Here is a 17,045-nt window from a genome sequence, read left to right as displayed (position 1 = left end):
GTGGTGGGAAGAATGGCTGAGGATGCCTGTCATCCAGTGGGAACATGAAGGGAGCGGGTCTAGAGGGGAGGCGGCACTCCAAGTTTGAACCACCTGGAGATGCTCCCATCTGGGCTCCTAGAAGGTGGGACCTGCATGCCTGTTGTGGTCACTGCTGTGCCTCCAGCGCTGAGACCCGGGCCTGGCCCAGACCCAGGGCCTGTCTGCATGAGGGTGAATCCCAAGGGAGGTGCCCAGCAGAGGGACTGGCTCCTGGGACTGGGACTGAGGGTGGGGGCAGGCCTCTAGTGAGCCTGCCTCCTCACCACCCCTGGCCCTTACTCCCCAGAACAACCAGTTGGAGAAGATCTACCCCCAGGAGCTCTCCAGATTGCATCGACTGGAAACTCTGAACCTCCAGAACAACCGTCTGACTTCCCGAGGTGAGGGATCACCCAGAGCCCAGGAGAGGGACACGAGGGGGTGGGGACTGGTGCCCATGGGAAGAGCTCCATCCTGCAGATCCTGGGATACGAAAAACAGCAGGGCTGGACTGGCAGCAGGGCCTCACGGCCAGGGGCTCCCTGAGGTTGCCCGAGAGTCACCCCTGTGGGTTTCTGAGAACTGGGAGTTGGGTCAGAGGAAAGGCTGAGATTCCCAGGACCTTTCTCACAGACTCTTTATTTTTATTAATATTTTTTTTAACATTTATTTATTTTTGAATGAGAGAGAGAGAGAGAGAGAGAGAGAGAGAGAGAGAGAGAACGCGCGGAGGAGGGGCAGAAAGAGGGGGAGAGCCTGAAGCAGGCTCCGGGCTCCGAGCTGTCAGCGCAGAGCCTGACACGGGGCTCGAACTCATAAACCGCAAGATCATGACCTGAGCAGAAGTCAGACACTTAAGCGATTGAGCCACCTATGCACCACTCTCATAGACTCATATTCACAGAAGGCCTTCAGAATCAAAGATGCGTAGAACACTCACATTGTAAAAAGTTATTTTTTTCTGATGATGAAAATAATTTATAACAGAAAATTTGGAAATGTAGAAAACAAAATGGAAAAGAAAAAACCCACTTATAATTCTGCCACGTGAAGTTAATCACTACTAACGTTTGGGTATGTTTCTTTCTACTTTACTTATATACTGTAAGATTCACCCAACATAAAAGTACAATTTGACGAGTTTTGGTAAGTTTACATAGTTGTACAACCATCACCACAATTCAATCTAGTCTCTTTTCTTTGTGTTTTTTCATTTATAGCTGAGCTTACAGTTTAGATATTATAACTGTCATAACTGCTCTGCTCCACTTAGCAGTTAGCAAAGCAGCATTTTTCATGTTGCAAAAAACTCTCAGTGGCCATCATTTCACACAGCGGCAGCCGGGTATTCCACAGAGGGACCCTGCATGGTTTATGTAACTGTTCCCTCTCCTTAGATGCTTGGGTGCGTCCCAGCATCTGAGGGTCTGGGAGCCCGGAACTGAGTGTCAGAGGCTGGCCTCAGGACTGGAGAAGGGCCAGTTTGGCTGGGCTCCCAGCAACAGCCGAGTCCTGACACTACAGCTGCCAGCTGGGACAGGGATGGGCCAGATGGTGGCGGGGGTGGGGGGGCACAGGGGCCACAGCTCTGCCCTGCAGAGGTATGAGGAGGGTCTCTGATCCTCTAGGGCTGCACCTGAGGAAAGCACTCCTTCCTGATGGGGAAGGGTGGGGATGGGTCCTCTGCCCCGTGGCCTGACCTTATGAGGACCCATTCCCACGTGGGTGCCCCCGAGCAGGTGAAGAATTGGTCATTTGTGAGTAGACACTGTCTACCTGCTCCTCTGAGCCAGGGCTCCTGGGAGCAAGGGGAAAGAAAACAGGGCTGCTGGACTGGTTGGGAAGGGATCAGAACCTAACATGCCTCAGGGAGGGCCCTCCTGGTCCTGGCAAGTGGGGTGGGCACTGGGGGGGTCGGTGGTGGTGTGCTCCCTTGTAGCATCTCCTTCATCCAGGGCTCTGACCGATGCCTGTCCTTTGAAGGGCTCCCGGAGGAGGCGTTTGAGCATCTGACCAACCTCAACTACCTGTACTTGGCCAATAACAAGGTAAGGGGCCCCCTGGTGTTGGAGGCTGAGCTCAGGTCGCTGGGTCCCCATTGCTGCTTAGACATGGTCCCGGTGAGACCTCACACCTCACTGCAGGGCATCAGAGTGGTCAGATAATGAAAACGGAGGCCAAGGCCTTACAGAAGTGCAGGAAGGTTATAGCCACTTGGAGGGCTTCCTGGAGGAGATGGCATTTGAGCAGGGCCATGAAGGGTAACGGGATTTCAGCCAGGGGGCCTAAGGGGGAGACACTGCCAAAGAGAGCATGAGAAAAGGCACGAAGGCACTCAACTTCAAAATATTTGGTGTGTCCCAGGGCTCTGTCCTGGCCTCTTCTCTCTGAGGTCTCTCGAGGTGACCCATCCCCTCCCCAGGCTTTAGCACCCATCTACATCATGGCCATGTCCAGTGGCAGCCCCCAGCCTTTTCCACTCCTCCCACAGGAGAGTCAAAGATCCACCCGCCTCCTCGACATCTCCCCTAGATGTCTAATGGAACTAGAACTCTGCTTGCCTCCCACAACCCTGAAAGCCCAATTCTCCTGCGGCCTTCTCCCCCGCCCCCCATAAAGGTCATCTCCAACCACCTACAGCGCCGCTCAGCTGAGCCACAAATCCAGGGCGCTTTGCTCACCCATGCCTAATCCCACTGCACACCCTCGGCTCCCCTCCGGCCCCAGTCCACCAGCCTGCACCACGACGGCCCTGCTTCCCTGTTTGCTCCTCCTTCTCCACAGAGAAGCCAGAGTGACCTTTAAAAATCACACCTGCTTCCACCCCTCCAACCCGCCTTCCCCATCTCAAAGTTCCTGAGGCTTTACTTTCCACACAGAATGAAAGCCACACTTCTCCCCATGGCAGATGGCCTGTGTGTGGGCCCGCCTGCCTCTCTCAACTCCTATTCCCACTCACTCCCTCTCCTCCAGCCCCCAAACCTGGCAACCCCCAGGTGGGGCCTATACTTGCTGCCCCTGCTGCCATGGGTGCTCTCCCCTCAGATGGTATTAATGGTGCCTTCATGCCTTAAGTGTCACCTGTTCCCCAAGCACCCAACCCAGTTATTCTGTCTTCAGCCTGTTTTAACTCGCTATCACTATTGGATACTTTTGTGCCTTGTTTATTGTCTTCTCCATTGAGATGTAAGCTTTGGGGGTGGGGGTGGAGGCACTTCTCTGTCTTGTTCCTCAGGACTCGTCCAGCTCCTGGACGCATGCCTGCAGTGTTGCAGACTCAGGGACTACTGTTGAATGAATGAAGGCTAGACACTGGGCAGGGGGAGGGGGTGTCTGGAGAAGTGGGTGCTCACTGTAGCTGGACAGAGGGTCTGTGTCAGGGAGCGATGAGGGGAGAGGCCAAGAGGACAGGCAGGGCAGGGGACAGGCCTAGGGGGCTTTGAATGTTTAGGGCTGTGGGGGGCCACGGAGTTCTGTTTTTGCACACTCAGGGGAGCGGGACAGGCTTCCAGTTTAGAAAGATGGCTCTGGTTGCAAAGAGGAGCCCAGATGAGCAGCAGGCAGTGGGACCCAGAGCTGGCCTCTGCCCGCCATTGGTCTTTCTGCCCCAACTCTTCCCTTTCCAGCTGACCTTGGCACCCCGGTTCCTGCCAAACACCCTGATCAGCGTGGACTTCGCTGCCAACTATCTCACCAAGATTTACGGGCTCACTTTTGGCCAGAAGCCAAACTTGAGGTCAGAGGTCAGAGGTCAGACAGGGGCCCTGGGCTCAGGCTGGGGAAGGGGGAGAAGCTGAGACACTCCCAGCCCCAAGCCAGGCAGAGGACAGGCCCTGGAGGAGGGGCATGCTGGGCAGTGCAGGCATGATGCCCTTGCTCAGGGCTGTGGTGAGGGATGACCATGGGCTGCAGGGGCACAGGATCTGAGGAGTGAAAGCAATCAGTCCAAGAGGCAAGGACAGAGAGTGATGTCTGTGGAACTGTGGGGAGCTGGGTGGAGGGTCTTTCCCTCCTTCCCCAGCCCCTGTGGGAAGGAAGCATCTTCCAGCAGACAGAGCTGCCCCTCCCCAAGAGCTGCTTTGGGAAGAGTAGCACAGGTGTGTGAGCAGGGCAGGGTGGTTGGTGGGGGGGGAAGGTACTGACAATCCCTGGTGCTGCTTCCGTCCCTGAATCTGTCATCTCACTTGATTCTCTCCATGGGGTCACTGTGTATGGTCCCATCCTACAGATGAGAAGGCTGAGGCCCAAGAGAGGCCACACAGCAAGAATGAGTTCTTTTATGTTTAGAATATCTTCTCTTATTTTTTATCTTTGCTCCTTCTAGTATGTTAGTTCCATGAAGGCAGGGTCTTGTTGGTTGTGTCCACTGCTTATATCTTCAGAGTCTAGAACAGTCCTGGCACATAGGGACAATCACTATATATTTGCTGAATGAATGAGAGTTCACCTCCTCTGAGCCAGGCCCTGTAGTGGACACTTGAGACAAAGAGGTAGCGGGGATAGCCCCCATCTGTGGGAAGTCCTGCAGAACTCAGAGCCAGCTGCTTGGGGTTGGCACACAGGATTCCAGGGCTGCAACAGTCAGGCAATGACTGAGAACCTTGAAGCGTGTGGAGGAGCATAGACTAGGGGTCAGGAAATCCTGTTTCTGCCACTGACGTGAGGGGGCAGCCTCTGGTGGGTCCTTGGTCTCCTTGGTTGTTTAGGAGGCACTGGATTAGGTGGGGTCTGAGGTCCTTCAAATGGGAGGAGGGTGCCCTGGGCCCAGGCCCAACCTGAGCAAGGTCTGAAGGCTCATCAGATGAGCTGGTTGGAAGAGGGGTGGGCATGGGTGGGTGAGGACCTGTGCCTCATCCCCCAGGTCCGTGTACCTGCACAACAACAAGCTGGCGGATGCCGGGCTGCCGGACAACATGTTCAATGGCTCCAGCAACGTCGAGATCCTTATTCTGTCCAGCAACTTCCTGCGCCACGTGCCCAAGCACCTGCCACCTGCCCTCTATAAGCTGCACCTCAAGGTGGGAGGGAGAGCATGGGGAGGGGCGGCAAAAGAGCAGGGTCCTGCAGTGGGGGAAGAGCCCAGGCCCACACAGGCACCGTGGTGAGGCTGTGGGGCCTTGGGCATATGCCGGAGGGCACAGTGTCCACTGTGGAGAACCAGGCAGAAGCCTGGGTACCTGGCTGTCAATATCACATGCAGCATGCTCCAGGCCTGTGCCTCCTCGCATGGTTCCCGTAGACTCCCCTCCACATCTCATCCAGGGCTCCGCCCCTGCCCCTCAGCTGTCCCTCATACTCCCCACCATCCCACCCCTCAGAACAACAAGCTGGAGAAGATCCCACCAGGTGCCTTCAGTGAGCTGAGCAATCTGCGTGAACTGTACCTGCAGAACAATTACCTGACTGACGAGGGTCTGGACAATGAAACCTTCTGGTGAGCCCCACCTGGGCCCTCCGTGTGAGCACGGTAACCGGGAAGCTGCTCCCTGGGCCCACCCTACCGGGTCCTCTCACACATGCCTGTCACCTACCTGTCCCCCACCAGGTTCCTGGAGAAGGAACTTTGGGCTTGTGCCTTTGCTGACACGTCTGTCCCCAAGAACAAGTGATATGTCTAGAGAAGGCCTGCCCCACTTCCAGTGAGGCTGGCTTCTTGGTACAAAGTTGAAACTGGAGTATACTTGCTGAAGGCAAATATGTTTTCATTTTTTAGGGCCCAGGGTAGCCACAAAAAGCCTTAAACAATTGGTCTTCAAATTGACTTCTATGTGTCAAAAACCATGCTAGATTCTTCCTTGGCCAACGTGTCACTGAATCAACCAAGGACCGGCTCCAAGAGGACTGAGCTCCCCTAGTGAGCTAGTCACAGAGCTGCGTTGAGTTAGAGGCAGGTCCCTCACCATCTCCCTTGGGAGTAGGGGTGGGACCAAACACCGTGGGCCTCGGCCAACCATCCTAATTCCTTCCTGCCACAGGAAGCTGTCCAGCCTGGAGTACCTCGATCTGTCCAGCAACAACCTGTCGCGGGTCCCGGCAGGGCTGCCGCGCAGCCTCGTGCTCCTGCACCTGGAGAAGAACGCCATCCGGAGCGTGGACGCAGACGTGCTGACGCCCATCCGCAGCCTCGAGTACCTGCTGCTGCACAGCAACCAGCTGCACGCGCGCGGCATCCACCCGCGGGCCTTCCAGGGCCTTAAGCGGCTGCACACGGTGCACCTGTACAACAACGCTCTAGAGCGCGTGCCCAGCGGCCTGCCCCGGCGCGTGCGCACTCTCATGATCCTGCACAACCAGATCACCGGCATTGGCCGCGACGACTTCGCCACCACCTACTTCCTGGAGGAGCTCAACCTCAGCTACAACCGCATCACCAGCCCACAGGTGCACCGAGATGCCTTCCGCAAGCTGCGCCTGCTGCGCTCGCTGGACCTGTCTGGTAACCGGCTGCACACCTTGCCACCCGGGCTGCCACGCAACGTGCATGTGCTGAAGGTCAAACGCAATGAACTGGCAGCCCTGGCGCGTGGAGCGCTGGCCGGCATGGCCCAGCTGCGTGAGCTGTACCTCACCGGCAACCGGCTGCGCAGCCGCGCCCTGGGCCCCCGCTCCTGGGCCGACCTTGCCCACCTCCAGGTAAGGGGGAGGGAAGAGCGGCTGGGTCATGCCCGCGTGAGGTGCTACTGGGATGGCTGCCCCGAGCCCACCCATCTTCTGGGCCCAGGTGAGGGGTGGGTAGGAGGGAATGGCCTTGAGGGGGGTGGGGATGGGGCGGCTGGACCAAGGAAGCGGCTGGCTGGCATGCCAGGATACAGCAGTGAAGGGCTGGTGTGGCCAGGCCGAGCTCAGCACCTGCAGGTACAGGCTTGCAGAGGGCTGTGGGGATAAGAAGTCATGGCTGCAGGGAGGGGGCCCACGGTTCAGGAGGACGGGTGGGGGAGGGGGTGGGCAGGGCCAGTTCAGGTGGCACTGGAGAGTCAGTCTCACCCATCTGAAAGCTCAGGTACAGGTGGCTGGGAAAGGCTGGGCTTGGGGCAGGGGAGGGGGTGAGGCCTGGGAGGCAGGCTGACCTCATCTGGTCTGCAGAGGGCTGGGGGAGCCTGCTTGAGGCGTGCTGGGCTGCTCAGTGGGTGTGCTGCTGTGGCCACAGTTGGAGTCAGGTGGGATATCGGCTGTGAGCGAAACTTCCCACTCAGTGAGGGCTGAAAGGGAACTTGAGAAACCTGGGAGGCAGGGCCTAGGTGCTGCGAGGTCAGGAGCTGCCCCCCACTCTGCTGCCCTACGGGGCCCCCTTCCCAACATGTCCCCTCCCTGTCTTTCAAATGTCACCTCCTTGGGAGGTCTTCCTTCACCACCTATCACCCTCCTCTGCTTTGTTTTTCTTCCTGATCCTCATCCCTCCTGGGCATTAGGTCATCCATCTGTTTGTTTGTTGCCTGCTCTTTTGCTGGAACCCGCGGCAGGCATTTTAGTCTGTCGTGTTCGCAGGACCTCAGTGTGGTAGGCTCACAGTACATGTTTTTCTGGGGAGCTGTCAGGATGAGGATGTCTGAGGGAAACATAGGGGAGAGCCCACAGAATGGGGGGCAGGGAGGTGGGGCCCAGCCCCAAGGGTAGGGCAGGGGTAGTTGGGGGTAGGCAGCTGGCCTTATAGGAGCAGCTGTTAGCCGGGGTCTCTCCTCACCCAGACAGCCCTGCTGGGTGCCAGACACCAGGATCCTATTACCTGTGTCAATCCCTCTTGGTTTTCCTCAGGAGCCCATTCTCAAGGAGCTCGAATCCCATCGTCCTCCCCTCCACACTTGCTCCTCTTGAAGTTTATTTATTTTGAGAGAGAGAGAAAATACGAGCAGAGAGGATCAGAGGGGGGGGGGGGGGGGAGAGAGAGAGAGAGGGAGAGAATCCCAAGCAGTCTCTGCACTGTCAGCACAGAGCCCGATGTGGGGCTCGAACTCATGAAGCATGAGATCATGACCTGAGCCAAAGTCAGACAACCCACTGAGCCACTAGGTACCGCTTTGCTGCATTTTCTAACTCACTGAAGGGGGTGCCCACAGGAAACCTGGAAGCTGCCCTTGACACCCCCTTTTTCACACCACGTGCCCCCAACATCCATTGTTACTAAACTCTGCCAGTTCTACCATCGCACCTCTCAACTCACTTCTCTCCACCCTTGCTTCCCATACCCCGAGCCACCCCCCTTTCTCACCTGCACCCCGGCTCCATAGGAGCTCTTCACTCCCTTATTCTGTATGCAGTCGGTAGATATCTTGAAACACATACACTCACCTTACACTCCTGCTCAGAACCCTTCTGTGGCTCCCCATTGCTCTTAGACCCAGACCAGAATCCTTGCCACAGCTCTCAGGGCTGGCCTGCCTCTGCTCCTGGCTGAGCTCCTTGGTTTCCCAGCCACACTGGGCTTTACTCATACTGGCCTTGCTGCTGGAAGCATAGCACCCTGGGAACACCTCACTCATTCATGCCACAGCCTGTCCCGGGCCTCCACCACGTAAGACACAGCTCTAGAACTGAGAACCTGACAGGGAGTAAGGTAGATGGTGGGTCATTACCATCCTAGAGCCTATAATATGCCTAGGACTTAGTTCAGGTGTCATCTCCTTCAGGAAGCCCCAGTGATGGGCAGGTATGTGAATACAGTCAGGGATGAGGTGTCTGGTGGGGGGATTCTTCCTTACACTGTCAGATCTTTCTATAAGCAGCTGCCCCCACTGCTTCAGAGCCCCTGCCTGTGCTGGCTGCTGTACTCCCCTGACCCAAGCCTGGGTCGAGGCCACTCCCCTGGTCTCCCTCAACACAGCCAATTCCACCAGCTGTCATTGTCAGATTCTGTGTGCATCTCCTCCGCCACCCTGACCTCCAGTGCCAGAGGCAGCTTCTAGTGGATTCCATTTCCCCAGCACCTGCGGGCATGAGGATGTTCGGAATGAATGAGGAAGTGCCAGAGCTGTGTGGAGGGGACACAGTGGGGAGCAGGGAGCCCTGCTGGGTAAAGGAGGTGACCGGGAGGCTCCCTAAAGTGTGAAGCTAGTTTTCCCCCTTGAATCTTGAATCTAGATTCATGGCCCCCAGTTCCTGACCCTGAGCCCCCTCCTGTCAGGGTGAGGAAGGGAGATTAGAGATGATGGAATCCCACCTGTGCCTGCACAGGTGTGTGTCAGAGCAAGTATGTGCAGACAGCCTGAGGGGCAGGCAGTGAGCTGGGCCCACGCACGTCCAGGTCTCCTGCCTGCTGCGCGTTTGTTCTGCTTCCTGGGAAAACCACCCCATTTCCCTGCCCACCTGCTTCCTGGACTCCAGGCATGTGGTGATCCCAGGACTGACCAGTCTAGGTCAGTGGGCCTTGAACCCTTGCTCTTGGCCCCTGCCCACATGGCCTCTGAAGGCCACAAATGAGCAACCCCACCTGAATGGACCCCACCCTCACCTTCATCTGGGACCAGTGTGGGAATATGCAACCACTGGAGGACCCCGGGCCTCTGCCCTTCTGGGATCTTCAGTCTGATAGGGGTGACAGGTGTACTAAGGAGGAAGGACTGTGACACTCAGATATCTTGGCTGTGAGTTCATGTGGGAAGACAGAAGGAGCTGGGTAGGGCATATAACAGTTAGAACAAGGGTTTGGAGTCAGGTGCTTTGGGTTCCAGCTTCATACAGGCTGTGTGGCCTTGGACAGATCTCTTAACCCATGTGAACCTCTGTTTCCCCTCCTGGAAAATGGGGACAGTTAAAGGCCCCACCTCACAGGGTTATCATAAGATTTAGATAGGCCAGGTGGTTGGTGGGATCTTTGCAAGATGTTAAGTGTTTTGACTCCCCTGGTCATCTATATAGCTGCTGGACATCGCTGGGAATCAGCTCACAGAGATCCCTGAGGGGCTCCCTGAGTCACTCGAGTACCTGTACCTGCAGAACAACAAGATTAGCACTGTGCCTGCCAATGCCTTCGACTCCACGCCCAACCTCAAAGGCATCTTTCTCAGGTAGGAGGTCCCCTGGGGCACTGCACATGCTCCTCTGGGTTCAACCCTGGCTCTAGTGGGATAGTTGAGGCATGTGGGAACAGCTCCCAGGTAGAGGTCAGTGTTTGAAGCCTGGCTTCACTGCTGACTGGCTCTGTGACCCTGGGTACATCACAGAACCCCCCCCTGAGCCTCTGTGTCCTCAGCTCTCAAGGGAGGGGACAGTCCTGGCCAAGCCTGGTAAGGTTTATAAGTTTGTAAAAGGTCTTCAGGAACTTTAAAAGCAGTGCATGTGGGCATTATTGATGTTACCGTGGCAGGAAGGGAACCAGGGAGCACGGATGATGGCTGTGCCCACAGCTGGCCAGGCTGTGCCCTGGGCCTCAGACCCAGCAGAGCAGGTGCTCAGGCCCTTGCTGAGCTCTGGGGGTTTAGAATGATTCTAATGGGGGAGCCAACTCCCCCAGGAAATGAGCTTTGGTACAGTAGAGTCAGGGTGGTTCTTCCCAACACCCTACCTAACCATCCCTTCAACTCAGGGAGAAGGGACAGATCTGAGGAGGCAGAATGTGCCCTCCCAGGGGAGTTGTGGCCCAGAAGGCCCCAGGCTGGGTTGGGGTGGAATGTGACCTATGCCTGGGCTTGTGTGGGGGGACGGGGACCAAGGCACAAAGAATTGAGGGGGCCTGATATCAGAGCCCAGCCTCTGCCTCCCTTCAACCCAGGTGTGTCCCTGGCCCAGCTTAACCCTGGCCTTGCCTGTGTGCCACTCCACACCAGGCTTCAAAGTAACCCCAGGCTGGCAGCACCAGAGCCTCAGGCCTTGAGGTTGATCCCAGAGAGAGGTAATCCCAGGCTGAGAGGAGGCACCCGTTTCTGCCACTCCTAAATTTTAGAGCATTTGCAGACGGGGACCTTCCCCTTTTGGGTGAGTGGCCCAGCGTCCACTCCTGCCCCGCCAAGCTGTAGCCACACTGAATAGCTGGGACTTTTTATGACACACCATGCTTCTCAGCAGCCCCCGCACATCTTTTATGCTTCCTGTGCCATCTTCCTGGAGAGCTCGTTCCCTCCCCTTTACCGTCTAGGCTGGGTAAGTGTGGGGACTCTGAGGGTTAGGCCTCTGACACTGACCCCAAATGGGTGGCCTGCACAGGTTTAACAAGCTGGCCGTGGGCTCCGTGGTGGAAAGTGCCTTCCGGAGGCTGAAGCACCTGCAGGTCTTGGACATAGAAGGCAACTTTGAGTTTGGTGACGTTTCCAAGGACCGGGGCCAGTTGGAGGAAGAGGATGAGGAAGACGAGGAGGATGAGGATGAGGAGGATGAGGAAAGGCGATAGTGACGGGGTGAACCGGATTTGACATAGGTAGGTGGTCTGGGGGGGTACACTGACCTCTCCCCACCAGCTTCCTGTCCCTGACCCTGGTATAGGTCCTGGGTGAGAGGCTGGCAAAGCTGTGGGAGGCCAACACAGGCTGGGGAACTCTCCAGGGCGATGAGCGCCCTGATGGGACTGGCACAGGCACTGGGATGGTGGAAGCAGGGCATGGATGTGGGGGCCTGGAGGAGGCTACTGTGGCGATCCGGGCCAGAGGCGATGGGGGTGGGCAGTGAGGTTGCAGACAAGCAGAAGGCCTGAAGGGGTTTGGGGGAGCGACAGGCAGACTCCAGAGGCCAGAGTAGTCCTGCTGGGCCAGGGTGAGGGAGAGGACAGACCCCCAGGCCTAACTTGAATTCCAGGTGGACGATAGTACTAGGGGAGCAGATTTGTTGTGGTGGGAGTGTTGAGTTAGACGGGCCTGGAGTGTGCTCGGGAGCTGCCCAGGGGTGGGCCAGGTATGTGGGTCTGGGGCTGGGGGTTGAGGTCTGGGCTGGAGATGGGGGTCCAGACATTATCAGCCTGGAAATAGTCATGAGGCCACAGGAAGCTCGGGGAGCTCGCTTGAGGAGAGTGACAGGCCGTAGCCAGCTGCAAGGGAGCCTGCAGAAGGGGCTGACACAGAGTGGCTACGGAAGGAGGTGGGACAGAGGCAGATTATGTGCATATGCAACACAAGCACCCTACATGTGCACACAGTGCACCAACCGACATGTACCCGTGCTCACACATGTCCAGACATGCATACGTGTGCATGGATAACACACACTCAGGACACAGAGCGCACACAGACACACATACATGTACTCCATGACACATTCACAGGTGCAGGACGTGTGCATGCTTGCACGCACTCGTGCATGCATGTGTCTACACCCGTGCATCCCCACGGCTCTGGTGGAGAGAGTAGCTGTATCAGTGCTGCTGAGAGGCAGGTGGAGGTGAGCACTATCAAAGGCCTGTCAGATTTATCCACAAGAAGGTTACCCGTGACCTTGTGGGGGAGCAGCCTCAAGGGCAGTGGAGGTGGAGAAAGTAGCTGGCAAGGAGTGGACCCAGGGAGCATAGACGACTCTGTCAAGAAGTTTGGCTGTAAAGGGATGAGATGAGACGGTGGCACGGGGAAGAGGTGTGAAGTTCAGGAGGGACTCTGTTTACTTTGCACCCTTTTCAGAAACAGAGTTGATGGGAGGGGCTGGCCCGGAGGGGGAGTTAAAGATGTAAGAGAGGAGAGCAGGGAGAAGCTAACCCTGTGGACACAGTAAGAGGGTCTGGCTTTGGCAGGAGGCTCAGTCCTTCCACTGTGTCAGGAGGGATGAAGGCTGCAGTCACACACAGGACAGTGGCTTGGTGGCTGAGCATGAAGATGCCTTCAGCCTTCTGTTTTCTCTGTGCAACAGGAGGTGCTCAGCAGACCAGGGTGGGTGTGGAGAAGATGGACCATTGGATCCATCCATGGCTGGGGTTTTGGCCAGGTGTGTGGGACAGAAGGGTAAGGAACAAGGACGTTGAGGGTGTTGACAAGAGAATGGCTGCAGTCGTGGACCCCGGGGGTCAGGCTGGGAAGGGAAGGAGGTGCAGACAGGAGGAGGGTGGGTGGGCAGGGCCTCTGGAGAGGGACGTTGGAGAGTGGGCATAGTGTGGTGAGTAGCCAGGAGGAGAGATGTGGTCAGAAGGGAATATCAGAATGAGCTGAGCTGGGGGTCACAGGGTCAGGCTGTGGCCATGTGACGGGGCCCTTGGGCCACTGTTAGGACACTGAAAGCAGGGGCTTGGGTCAGAGTGGAGACTTGAAGGTGGTGGTGAGGATCCCATGGGTGGATGACAGAGGGAGGTGTGGCTGACAGAAGAGTGTGCGTGGGGCGGTTATCCCACCATGGAGAAGAGGCTCTTGGGAATCCCCTTCCTCTGTTCTCAGAGCCCAGGAGTATGAAGTGGAGATCCTTCTCTCTAGGCATTGTCCTCAGGCAGAGCCAGGGGTCAATGATGGGGGTGAACAGCTGTCCAGTGAGGATGCTATATCCCTCATTGAGGGGGATGGGGAGTCCTGGGATGGGAGAGAATCTGTCCTCTCTGGAGGACATTGGCCTCTGTCGGGTCTGTTGAGTGGGGCCTTGGGAGAGGCCCTGGGGAGTGGCCAGAGGGACCTAGTCAATACCAGGCCTGGTCACATCAGCAAGAACACCTCTCAGTGGGTGGCCGGCTGGTTCTGGGCTCCCAGGGGCAACTCTGCCTCCTGCCTGCAGTCGCCTGGCCCTCCCAGAGTCCCCTCGGGGGGCCCCCAGCTCTAATCCACCTCCCCAAAGCTGGCACTTCTGCCCTGGCCTCCCTGACTCTCCCACGTGTTCTACAGGACACCGGACCGCCAGACCCCTTTCTGCAGCACGTACCTGTGCCCTGTGAGCCCCACTCTGCCATGCTCACAGACACACCCAGTGCCACCCTCACCAGCCACCCTGCACCCCACTGCCACAACACAGGCTGGACACACAGTCTCCCATTCCCCCTTGTTCCTGTAGCACCCCACGGCCAGACACGTGCAGGCAACATGACACAGTCACACACTGCTGGCTGCACGGAGCAAGCCCACCATACAGTTCCCCTCTCCATCCCACGCTCTCCATTGCCATCATGCCCTTGGACTCCTGCAGACTCAGGGAAGGGTCTGACCCTGCCCTGGCACTCACGGGCGCCTGCTCCCTTCACCTTGGACCCGCATGTGCACACGTGTGCGCGCACGTGCACGCGCGCGCGCGCACACACACACACACACACACACACACACACACACGAGTCCCATGAAAACAGCCCTCTATGGCCTATGCCACCGACATATCTTGCCCCAGCCAGAACTGGCCAGAACAGCTTGCCACCTGCTCATCCGTCTGTTCGTCCGTCCACTGGAGAAGACAGAGTTATCTTGGTGCTCTCTGTGGCCAGGTGCCTGCCACCCTCTGGAACTCACAGAAGCTGACTTTTGTTCCTTTTCCTCCCTTTGGGGACAGGAACCTTTGGGACTGCTGCCCTGGCCTGCCTGCCCTGACTCCCAGCTGCCCGGGCAGCCACTCCCTGCCAGGCCCTGGCCGGCCACAGGCATGTCTGTGATGGGAAACCCCATTGAGGCCAGAGGGAAAGTCTCCTGGGGTTGCTGGGGCCTTGGGCAGAAGTCAGGCGGAAGGGCAGTGCCAGGCAAGGAGGAAGGGCCCAGCTGCCCTGATGACATACCTTTTTTATTCTTTGGGCCTGTGGGATGTTCTGGGTGCCTTGGGTTTTTAAATTCTTTTTTAAGAAAAAAAAAATGATAAAAAACAAAACTGATTTTTCTTGTTATAGAAAAACTAATATAAAAGCATTACCCCTTTCTGGCAGCCTATGGCCGTGTCCGTGTGTGCTTCCTGCCAGGTGCCAGGCCAGTGCCTGGCTGGGGTGGGCAGGATACAAGCACCTGAGGGCCTTTCCAGACCAGCAGGAGTCGGCACGAAGTTCAGTTCTTGGGCCCACAAAGTAATCACACAGGCAGAGGTCCAGAGACGCAGGGTTTAGTCACGGGTGAGGAGGCCTGGAGGCACGTGTGACCGTCAGCTTGGTGGGGGTCAGCAGGTCCGGCCAGCACCACCACACGGGGCTTGTGAGCTCACTCCGCGCTTCCAGAGGCTGAGCATCTGAGCTCACCCAGAGGGCCGCCTGTGCACTGAGTGGGCACTACTGATGGGGTTTGTCCCCAGGATGGCTGGGGTGGGAAGGGGACTAGAGGCAGGCCTGAGACCTAGAGCAGGGTCTACTTGGGGGCCCAGGTCTTTGCAGGCCTGCCCCGGGGAAGAAGTGACGGACACGCCTAGTGCTCCCACCACCCCCAACAGTGCCAGAGTTGGAACTGGAAGGCAGCCCCCGGCTCAGAGCACAGGTGGTGAGATGCCCAGGAAGCATGACCTCCCACTACCGGAGGTGTGCAAGCGTGCTCCTGTCAAGCCCAATAAAGACCAGATTCCTGCCTTGTGGTGGGCCAGGCTTCATTGCTAAAAGGGCCTTAGAGATGTGACACAGGGAAGGGACGTTTAAGCCGGTCCACACCACTGTGGGAATGACTGATAGCTTGACCTCTGACCTCTCTTAGGTGATTAGGCCTGAGTGAAGGAAGGATGCTCCCATGGTGGACCCCACAGCCCCCAGCCCTGCAGCGAGACGGGGATCCTAGGATCGGGGCCCTTCTTGGACTCCTCAGATCATGGCCATGCGAGGAGGATAGGAAGGAGTTCAGGAGCAGGGGCTGGGAGGCAAGTGCCCTCCTGGTTCTCTGAGTGACTTTGGGAAGCCCATCCCCTCCCCCAGCTTCACACACACACACTTCATGGACTCCTCTGTGCAAGACTCTGGAGCTAGATGTTCTCCCCAAAGCACATTCAGAACAGGCAGTGTGGCCACGGCTCTTCTGTGTCCCATGGAGCCTCCTGGAGGCACCCTGGGGCTGAGGACAATGAGGGAGAGAGTCTGGAAATGTCCTTGGGCACATCCCCTCCTTAAACAAAACAAAGGCCCCCGATTTACACTTTGCCTCCTGCATATGACAGGTCAGACAGGCCTGTCCTCATTCCAACCTCCAGGGACAGGCTCATTTGCACTCTGGCTGCCCAGGCAGGTCTGTCCATACACTGACAGGCCAGCTAGACCTGTCTACACTCCAGCTACATGGACAAGCCTGTACATTCTGGCCACCTGGGCAGGTCTGTTCAAACGCTGGCTGCCCTGTCAGGCCAGTCTGACAGCCTGTATGAGCCCAATAAAGAAATGCTGGCTGGGGGGCCTGGGTGGCTCAATCAGTTGAGCATCATCAGACTCTTGATTTCGGCTCAGGTTATGATCTCATGGTTTGTGAGTTCGAGCCCTGTGTCGGGCTGATGGCATAGAGCCTGCCTGGGATTCTCTCTCTCTCTCTTTCTGTCTCTCTCTCTCTCTCTCTCTTTCTGCCCCTCCCCTGCTCGCATTTCTTCCCTCCCCCCAATCTCAAAAATAAGTCAACATTAAAAAAAAAAAATGCTGGCCAGGGTATGGTCACCAAGCCCACAAGACTGAAAAACAAAACATCTTTATTTAGTTATCACTGAATTTGCAAACACAGAAAGGAGTAGAAAATCTAACACCACTTCATCACACAGGCTCATGGAGAGTGCTGACCCCAAGGCTCCATGGGCAGCTTGACTAAAGCATCCCAGGCAAGCCTGCCTCCCCAGTCCTGGCTGGCCCACCTGTCCTGTGGGAGACTGGCCCAGATGTTTCCAAGGGCCCCTGCAGCTCTTCTGAGGCCATGCTGTCTCCACACGGGCTGAGCTTTGTGAGAGACGACTGGTGAGACTGATGGGAGACGGGACAAGCTGTGGCACGTGGCAGGCAGCGGGCCTTGGCCTAGGCCTGGGCCGTCCTCAGGGAGGGCTGTTTGTCTGAGGCCACGTGTTATGGGGCAGGGAGGGTGACCGGCCTGGGCAGGGACTCAGCTGGGGCAGAACCAGAACATCGCTGTGTCTTCATAAACTGAAGGCAGTGGTGGCTGCTGAGCTCCTGCAGAGGGGCAGAGACCCTTGGCATCTGGCCCTGCAGGCCCCTGTCCTCCAGGAGAGAGTGGCCAGGGCCTAGAAGACTTAAGTTAGAGTCCTGGCCCTGACATTACCTG

The 17,045-nt window shown here is 57.2% G+C and overlaps 1 protein-coding gene across 4 annotated transcripts in view; it reads left to right on the top strand.

Moving 5' to 3' along the window:
- PODN (podocan) overlaps window positions 1–17,045 on the top strand; it is a 25,448-nt gene extending 8,403 nt beyond the window's left edge. For 3 of the 4 annotated variants that reach the window (XM_060626269.3, XM_060626271.3, XM_060626272.3), the window contains exons 3-11: window positions 329–422; window positions 2,005–2,069; window positions 3,648–3,757; window positions 4,883–5,039; window positions 5,340–5,455; window positions 5,997–6,654; window positions 9,874–10,022; window positions 11,158–11,368; window positions 13,734–14,753. In XM_060626269.3, coding sequence (XP_060482252.1) covers window positions 329–422; window positions 2,005–2,069; window positions 3,648–3,757; window positions 4,883–5,039; window positions 5,340–5,455; window positions 5,997–6,654; window positions 9,874–10,022; window positions 11,158–11,341 — 1,533 coding nt within the window. In that variant the 3' untranslated portion in view covers window positions 11,342–11,368; window positions 13,734–14,753. Of the gene's footprint in view, window positions 1–328; window positions 423–2,004; window positions 2,070–3,647; window positions 3,758–4,882; window positions 5,040–5,339; window positions 5,456–5,996; window positions 6,655–9,873; window positions 10,023–11,157; window positions 11,369–13,733; window positions 14,754–15,494 lie in introns of those variants that run through there. The other variant, XM_060626270.3, reaches the window with a different exon arrangement.

This window comes from Panthera onca, chromosome C1, assembly GCF_046562875.1.
Source record: "Panthera onca isolate mPanOnc1 chromosome C1, mPanOnc1 haplotype 2, whole genome shotgun sequence".
NCBI classification, from domain to species: Eukaryota; Metazoa; Chordata; class Mammalia; order Carnivora; family Felidae; genus Panthera; species Panthera onca.
Note: the sequence above shows the minus strand (reverse complement) of the source record. Positions and strands in the feature narration are given on the sequence as shown.